Source organism: Citrus clementina, unplaced genomic scaffold, assembly GCF_000493195.1.
Source record: "Citrus clementina cultivar Clemenules unplaced genomic scaffold, Citrus_clementina_v1.0 scaffold_4, whole genome shotgun sequence".
Lineage (NCBI taxonomy): Eukaryota > Viridiplantae > Streptophyta > Magnoliopsida > Sapindales > Rutaceae > Citrus > Citrus x clementina.
In genome coordinates, this window is record NW_006262274.1 from 1,622,996 (window position 1) to 1,632,831 (window position 9,836).

General features: G+C 30.3%; 1 protein-coding gene across 1 annotated transcript; it reads right to left on the bottom strand.

Annotated features, from left to right (window-relative positions):
* Positions 1-2,769: 2,769 nt before the first annotated feature.
* On the bottom strand, positions 2,770-4,149 carry LOC18043519 (abscisic acid receptor PYL4). The gene has a single exon (XM_006435755.2). It carries the CDS (start codon positions 3,809-3,811, stop codon positions 3,206-3,208), a length of 606 nt encoding a protein of 201 aa, XP_006435818.1. The 5' UTR covers positions 3,812-4,149; the 3' UTR covers positions 2,770-3,205.
* Between the last annotated feature and the right edge of the window lie 5,687 nt (positions 4,150-9,836).

Consider the following 9,836-nt stretch of genomic DNA (forward strand, 5'->3'; position numbering starts at 1 on the left):
TTTCTATGTATAAAACTTACGGCTGCTCGCGGATTGGATTTTATGAATTGAATATTAATTTATATCCGATTCATGATTTTACAGATTCTAAATTTTTAATTTAATATAATCCACGAATTAATGAAATTCAATTCAAATCCAATCCATACATATGCAGATCAGATGCAGATTTGACCAAATTCACCATTTTGCAGATTGATTTACGGACTGAAAATTTTTAATTATGTCAAATTCATGAATTAACTAAATAAAAAATAATATAAAAATAAATTTACTATCAATTAAATTTAAAATTAAATAAGATTTAAATAAATTAATTGTTTAAATAAAGTTAGAAAATACATTTAAAGTTTCAAAATATAACACCCCAAAATGAAAAAAATCTCATTCGTTTAGATCATTATATGGAAATTAACTATTGAGGAAGCTATATTTGTTTATTTAATTATTTTTATTTTATATTATTATTAAATAAGATATAATGTAATGTTAATGTAATTATATTTTAACTTATTTATTTACTAGTAAGTACTAATGTCGTATTTACAAGTTTCATTTTTTAATTAAATAAATACATTTATTTTTTTGTGGATTCGCGGATTTTTACGAATTTATAGAAGTAGATCCATACGCAATCCACCAATTAAGGATTACCAAATTTTTAATTCAATCCAATCCACCAATCCATGGATCGGATTTCTACAGATCAGACGGATTGAGCCGATCAGATTGGATTCTGAACACCCTAATAAAAACAACAGAACGCAAATCGTGTTTTTTTCTTCTAATTGCAGCTGCAGGATAAAAGATTAATTGTCTAAGAAAATGAGACAATTGCAAAAGATTTCAAATTAATCTGCTGGTAGAGACAATTGGGCATACTTTTTGCCTAATCCTTTAAATGGAAGCAAAGCAGCAACAGCTCGAAAGGGGTCCCAAAATATTAAGGGAGTGAATATGGGCCATATGGCCACTGCTGCTTGCTGTTGACTGGTTCTACAATGGGTAATTTTTAAAAATCTCCCCTGAGGTTTGGGCTTGTTGCAAGTAGATGGCGAGAATTTGTTTATTTGTAAAAAACTCCATACCGTCAGTTAACTTTAACATTGACCGTTAGTTGACTGTGTAAAGACAATATTACCCTTAACAATAGTTTGTAGATGGAAATAACTAAAAAAAAATTAAAATTATTGGCTATTTTATCCTATTTAAATTATTGATATTTTCTTAAAGTTCCTACAAGAAAGATAAAATTAAAAATTTGAAAAATCCTCTTTAAATTATTGATATTTTCTTAAAGTTCATACAAAAAAAATAAAATAAAAAACTTGAAAATGAAATAGTTATAATATTTACCTATGATATTGTAAATCTTTGAAATTGACAAGGATAAAATTGTCAAAAAATAAGGTTTGTGCTTTTCGCGCCAACAATTTTAATTTTTTTTAGTTATTTCCGTTTACAAACTGTTGTTAAAGATAATATTGTCTTTGCACGGTCAACTAACGGTCAATGTTAAAGTTAACTGACGGTAGGGGGTTTTTTACAAATAAACAAATTCTCGTCATCTACTTGCAACAAGCTCAAACCTCAGGGGAGATTTTTAAAAATTACCCGTTCTACAATATACGTGTATTAGTTATCTCTTGGGTTGAAATACTGCTCCATATAAAAAATTACCCAATGAACACTATTCTTTGTAACAATGACTTTCGCCTACTAAAGCTCTCTCTGCTATGTATACAGCTTTATCCCATAATTCGTGTTACATGAATCTCTCACTCGGCTAGAAAGATGGCTTGCGGGAAAAGCTTAAAGTTCTGCTTTCTTTTTACAACAATCTCACTATCCAAACAAGAATTTTCCTGGAAAAGTCGATCCATATTGCAAAACCCTGAAACATGTGATATCATTCATATATAAAGCGGGCAGTAATTGTCAAGTTGATTGTACACATCACATGTTGGCTCGAGAAAAATTTGAGTGATGATGAATTCAAATGCGGTCAAAATCAAATCCCCATAATATATGGGACAGAAACGTATGGATAGCTTTGAAATTCACTGACTAAACTTATTGAATTGAGGATTCATTAAAAGCCCTTTTCCCACTTGCAAACCCAACTTGCAAAAACCGTCCTTTCTCACAACACAAAAATTAAAACACAAATCACACGCCAAAAAAGAATAAAAAAAAAGGTGGCAAAAATAAGCAAGTTGCCTTGTTTTTCTATAACAAGTCCAAGTTGCCTTGCAGCTGTTTGATTCCTCCCAAAAAATAATAAAAATAATAACAACAACAACATCAATAATGAGTACTATCCCATTGCAGTATTCAAACTCTCTCAGCATGCGGTGATAAGAAAATTAAAAGTTAGGGTTTTTAAATTTTTTTAAAGTATATGTAAGTTGAAATCTTATTCTTCAAAATTTTATTGCCTGATACATAATGATCTCACCGACTGTGCCATAAATGACCGGCGAATAGGTGAGATACAATTTGCAATTTATTTATTCAAATAAGTCGTACAATTTCTGTTTGTATAATATTAGCCCCCAACAATTGCAATTAGATACTACTATTTACAGATTGTCATTGAGAAGGCATCTTGTCAACATTCAACACTTTGCCTTATCTTATTTTTGTAACTTTCTTCAATGCATATGCTTTCTAATTGCGTGCATCACATGGCCGTAGCTAAAAGTCTTAAAACTATACGGGCATGGTTAATTATTGTACTCAGAGAATCAATATGTATTAATTCCCGGTGAGATATAAAGAATATAAAGTACAATATTAATGGCTCAAAAAATACATACGGTACATAAGTACAAAGAGGAGAATGGAACTAGCATGAAATTAATTAAACTGATAGATAGTTCAAAAAGACTATCCACTATTTTTTGGTCTAATTAAAATTAACAACCCACTCCCCATGAATCAAATTAACCACAAAGAAAGAAAAAAAAATTACATAAATGGTAACCACATTATATAATATGGAAAACATAAATTTACTGTATATAACTATTTAAACTAATGTGACCCAACATATCAACGATCTACAATTTCCGATTGAGCAGGCATCAACGATCCATCATGATTGATTGTTAAATGATCGAATTGAACCGAACCCAAATCGAAAACAAAAAAGAATATGAACAAGAAAATCATTCATGATGATGATGATGATCGAGTTTCTTTTTTACTTGTTCGATCTAGCAGCCATGTTCTCCGAAATTTGAGCCAAAGATTGTAAGTTGCAACGTACTATAGTCTCAACAAAAGTGCAAGTTTCCTCCCTAGTGTTGCCCGGCGGTACATCACAAACGTATGATTCGACGACAACTGTGCCGGTGCCGCATGGCGAAGCGTGTAGTGTGGTGACAGACCGGTAATTATTAAGCCTGTGATCACCCCCGATGACACTGAAGCTCAACACATGATGCTCATCATCAAGAATCTCAAGCCTCTCCGTGCTGTTAGCTGCGGGCAACCCGGAGATGACGTGGACCTCACGGAGAGTGCCCACGTGCCCATCTCCGTTGATGACGTGGCAGCTCTTGAGAAAGTGCTTGTAAGCTTGAGGGTTATCGAATCGCCTGACCACGGACCAAACGGCTGGCAAGGGAGCGTTGATGGTTTGGACTGCATAGGAACAGCACTGGTTGGGGCCCACAGTGTGCTTGTGGTAAAACGGCAGCGTTTCCGGGACCGGGAACCGACTTAGGGTTGTGGGTTGTGGTTGTTTTTGTGGTGGTGTTGGGGTAGTGTTGTTGGCCCTTCGGACTTGTATTGATGAGGCAGGCATTGCTTTCTGAATTTGTTTTCTTTGCTTCCTTTGTTTTTGGTTTTGGCTAGGGTTGCACCTTCATCATAATTGTGTCTGTGTACGTGTATATATGTGAAGAGATCGAGAGAGAGATCAAAGGATTGCGTTTAATATTTTTGACTACAAGTTGGGAATAAATTTGAGAGAAAAATTAAAGAAGAAAGTAGAGATTGAGAAATATTATTTCCTAGGGGAAAAAATGTAGATGGGATGGTCTTATCAAACAGGCTTACGCTGGAAGATGCAAGTGGATGAGCAAGTTGCAGCTTCTTTGGACTAAGTTTAAGAAAGATTATCCTTTTATTTGTTTAATTCAATCAACCAGACCGCTACTTTATTATTATTATTTTTAGTTTTTAGCTATAATTATTTTTAATACGCATGTTGTTTTGGTGATGCTTATTTTAATTGCCAACTTTGTATTTTGTTATGTGTAGAAGATTGCATGTAGATATTTGATTTCTCCCTTCACTAAACAATATTAAGGGCTGTGTTGTATTAAATAAGCAATTTTTGTTATGCGGATATAATAAGCTCCTAATTAAAAAAGTAATTTGATGATTGGTAAATTATATTGTTGCAGGTTGCTGTAAGTTTAAAGAGTAGTGTATATGGGTTTAGTAAATTTTATTACAGACGTGTTATTTTATTATTTAATGACCAAAACAGACGTAAGTTTAAATTATTTTTCTAGAGTATGTTTAATAATGTTTAGACATGTCTTCTTTTTTTTAAAACACATAAAATTACATAAAGTCAAAAAAAAAACTCAATTAAATAAAATCTGATGAAATTTATAATTTGTTACATATAAAATATGATAAAATTTCATACTAATACATAATACAAATAAAATAAAAAATAATATGCATTACATTCACATTAAACTTGCAATATACACCATAACTATAGAAAAAAATATATATAACCAGATTGAACATTAAAAGCCATGATTATGAAATTGATTTTAAAAGTTATGGTTAACTTTCATGTGAAATTGTGCATAGTTAAAAAAAAAACTTTACATAATCATATGCAAGTCTTATTGAATCTTATAATAGAAAATAAAAGTAAAACATTAAAAAAATAACTTTATTAGATTAAAACTTTGATACGGGAGAGAATACACAATAGTTGTGGCAGTAGTTTGGTTGTACTAGTAATGTGATATCTAACGGCTTATACATTAGGGTGTATGAAAAAGTAAGACATAATGATTATTTTTTTAAAATATCAAAGTTGTAATGAGAACTTCAAAAAAATGTGGTAGCTTATTTAATAAGTTGTTTATGAAAAGCAACCCCCTAGTTGTTTTTAAAAGTAGCTGTAAAAATGAAGAAAATTATGAAATAAGCAGTTTTTATAAAATTTACCGAACACTAATTTTATCACAACTTTTGAAATAAACAGTTTATTAAGTTTCAACTTCAATTCTAAAAGGGGCTAATATACTCTTTTTTTTTTTCTATGTGAGTGTGTGTGTCTTTTTGATGATCATATACATATGGTGTAACTATTATTGTTGATAAATATATGAATGCTGTTTTACTGCTCTGCACAACAAAAAGTAAATTTTAGAACTTATGGGGTATGTTAGCCGTCGGATGTGCAAGAATAGATTAGACTAATATTTAGGAATACATTAGAATAGATTGGCTTTATATATAGTACGACTATTGATTTAATGGGTGACCATGTTCACCTGGTTAATCTACAACTTAAGTATTATTCATAGAAAATTATAAAATTATGTCACATATTCAAGTGTACACCATATGATGGACACTAGTACACACTAGTAACTAAATCATATATACAGATTGTACTATCTTTTTTATTCTATCATTTTTATTTGACGAATTAGACTAAATTATATTTAATGAAAATAGAATGGATGAAAATGCGATTCCCACTTAAGATAATATCTTATTTTTTGTAGTTTTTAAATTCGGGGATGTATTTTATTTTTTAAAAAGTTATAAAAAAACTAAAAATAAATCTTCACTTCGTTTTGTGTACCATTTGGATCAGTTTTGACAGTGCAAGTATGGCCATGATCAATTGTCGCCCTTAATCTCTTATACCAAACATAATCGTGTATTTCTTGTGCACTGCATTCTTCTTTTTTTTTAATTTTCTCTATTTCATTTTTTTTTTGTTGAAAAGTTGTCTCTTAATTATCTCTAGAATATTGAAAGTATAAGTAGCCACCATGAGTTTTCGATAATTTCTTAAAACCATCTCAAATTCTAGTTTTATATTAACTAACTACTTTTTTGTTAACTCCATTAACCACGTTAAAGAATATAAGATAAAAAATTATGTTATCCTTGGATTTATAAAAGAAGGCAGAGCAATGTTTTGGAAGGCTCAAGGGATAAAATTATCTTTAATCTTAAATTATTAAAGAAAAAAGTGGCTGGTGGATATAAAACTAAAATTTGATGTAGTTCTATGATATTATTAAAAACTAATTAATGTCGGCTTCTTATACTTTTGATATTCTGAATGTGATTGGGGGATAATATCCCCCTTTTTATTTTTCATAATTAACTTGTTAACGTCCATTAGTTTTACAGTTCTATTCTCATAATCAGGGCAGTCTCATTCGCATCCCTAAATTTGCTTGAATTTGATTAAAAAAAAAAAAAGTTCTATGACCGTATTAAATAAATAGGCAAGCCTGTATCAATTGTAAGGTTTTGTTTAACAACTTCTACTAAAACTCGAGCCGTTTTTATGGGGAGGGACGGAGTTCGGTGTGTATTTGTTAGGTTGAATTTCTTTTAGATATTTGAAAATTGATTTCACCTAATCTAAAATTAGATAGCGTTATCACAAAATTTATTTACTATATTTCCAATACATCTCTTTTTTCTTTTTCTTTTTTTAAAGCAATACACTTTTTTTTTTTTACTTTCATTTTGTCATTGTTTTCTACTCAACCAACCGATATAAAAATATCCTGAATGTTGACGGGAATTTTTCTTTTTAAATTATTCACGTTTTAGTCTGGGGTTATTAACAGACGATATTATTGTCCATTTATTAATCTACATATTTCCTGATAGCGGCTCTTTGATATTTCAAATGGTGAAAGTGATTGAATTTAAATCAAAGATAAAACGCACACACACACGCATCAAGGCCATTAAAGAGGTATGATGTTTGCTTAAAATTTTCACCCTTAACAAAGAAACTAAAAACTATATAAAATGGTTTAGCTGATTGATTGTTCAACGACGATAATGAATGTTGAATTTAATAATTGACACCAATTTCTAATAATACATTAAAAATCAAATTCCTATGGAAAAAAAAACAACCTCGAAGATATTGAAAAAGAGATAGAAAATATCACGGTAAAATCAAGATTTTAATTCCGTCAGCTTCTAGACTCCTCACCTGCTTCCTACTTGCAATAACTTAGTAGGGATGATATTATTAGCTAGCCCACTAGTTGACGAATGCTCTTGATGTACAAACGTTATGGTGGTGATAATTCCACCCCGAATATAGAGTTATAATGGAAATACAAAGAGCTTATGGGGTCAAGTGATCATAGAAATGATATCTTAAGATAACAAGTTGTAAGTAATCATCCTTATTTTTAAAATATATATATATTTTTTAAATTTACTTCCTATGTATCGTTAGAGGCCAAAAAAGAAAAAAAGAAAAAAAAGAGCAAATGGTGATGTTTTGGGGCCTAATTTAATAAATTCATCCATCCACTTTGTCCTATTTTATTACCCTAATTGTCATTTGTGTATTTAGATTAACCTTTGACATGATTAATGCTCCATTTACTTTTAATTCTCCTTTCTTGTTCAGTTGTTCTTTGTCCATTTCATATTTTTTTTCCCACCAACTTCCATCAACTTGATCGTTTTCCTAGTTGAAAATTTGAAAAGCACATTTTCCTTTAGTGCTTTTATTTGCAACATAATCTCTTTAAGCTAATTGGTTTCGCAAGCACATCACCTGTTTATTTGTCTCAATCATAAGTTTGAATTTTACTTCAACGTTTTATTTAAGGGAATTTTGGAAAGAGAGTTTTTGACAAAGACTATTAGTTTGCATATTAAATTAACTATACATTGACAAAAATATTGTAATAAAAATAAAAGATTATCAACTATACCATACAGTGCATGTGGTGACAAAAAAAATCTATTCATCCACGACTAAGCATAATAAAAATAAAACAATAAAGGAAAAAAAAAAAAAAGGCATACAAGACGATCAATTGTGTGAATAAACAATCAATCAAATTGTTACCTTAATAACCAACAATCGAGATATTAAAATAGTAGCCAAGTTGACTCATTTTACCTCATATATAGATGTTAATGACGTGCCATGGATTTTATTTATCTAAATATACATGGCTAAGGACATGAATCTTGTTGAGACAATTAATGTGTAATACAAAGATACGAAAATATTTTCCTATGTTCAAATTGGAATTTTTTTAAATTGTGCCGACTTGGTTTTGGTGTTTGGTTCATAGAAGCTTCTGGAGGGAAAATTAAAAGATTTTCCAAGTGCTGTTAATTAAATCATACTTGATTATAAGCTAAAAATTTTGTGCATGGTTGGCGTCATCGCTTTTCTTAATTAGTGCTTACACAATCTTTCGGCCGCCTGCATATTTGACAACTTGAAATTTCTCTACGTCTTTGGAAAGCCAAGATTTTATAAAAAAAGTTTTATTCTTTTGAGCATGAAACATGGAAGCCAAGACAAGATTTTACAACTTTAAAAGTTATCTCAAGCTAGATCGACCCATGTTTTTCCTATTTATCGCCCATGGTTTTGGTGCAAGAAATTTTCTCAGCTACTATTCTTCGAGCATGTTATAAGCGTGAAGCTTTATACCGTGCGTGAGACGATTTTTGTCTACTATTTCCTCTTTCCTTTAGTTTGATAGTTAGATTATATATATATTATCATTTTCAATAAGGATGGCAAAAAAACTCAGGTCTATCCGGTCTATTTTCATGGACTTTAGCCCGAGCCTCTCACATGAGAGCTTTAATAAGAATTTAGGAAAAAAAAAAATCAGGTTAGACCTAAATTTTTTATTTAAAAATAAATTTATAAATTAGAATAATAAATTCAAAATTAGAAAATAATGAAAAAATAAAAAAGCTTAAATCCTTAATTTATATATTAATGATGAATCAAAGAACTTAAAATTGTAATACGAAACTCTCTTTTAAATGTTAATTAATTAAGAGAGTGCTTAAATTAGAGAATCAAATATTAAAAAATTAAATCTCTAAATTTTTTATTCGCTTCATTCTCTTTATTTATTATTTCATTTTGAAATATTTATTTTCTTTAATTCATTGTTAATTGTAACAACTTGATTATTATTAACTAATTTTTAAGTTTACAATAATTTTTTTAAAAATTAAAAAAATAAGTTAAAGTTCAAACTTGGTCCAAGCCCAACTTAGACCTGCAGTGGGCCCGACTCAAGCTCAACCCTTATACTTCTACTCTAATGGTTCAAGCTCAGGCCCAAGTCCTTAATTTGTCAACCATAATTTCGAGTGTGGATGCTTTTATTTTTTTCCAATTTAACAAACTGTTAAACCATGCGAATGAATGATGCCATGATGGATGACGAATGTCCGTACTTACTATTTTCTCTGTCCTTTGGTTTGACAGCTAGACACACGCAAAAAGAGAAAACCTTGTAAATAAGAGTTGTACGGATGTCCCGTATTTAATAACATGTGAACTTGAACTTGGTTCCCTACGAAAACAACATCTTTTGGTTATAAAACAAAACTGAAAATTTGTATCGCTCTCAACCAACCTGGTTCAAATGTATGTGCACTTCTATAAATCCAAACGTCCGCACTTAGATAATTATATATTGTCTTCAATCCCACTTCACTAACAGTCACTAACTACCGCTTATATTCGAAACCTTTGATTGCGCACATTCAAGTTACTAGAGTCTTACCTTCATGAAATGCCTCTAAATGTA

Bases quoted from the DNA above. Each gene is read 5' to 3' on its own strand.
- LOC18043519 (XM_006435755.2), bottom strand. From the start codon at position 3,811: ATGCCTGCCTCATCAATACAAGTCCGAAGGGCCAACAACACTACCCCA.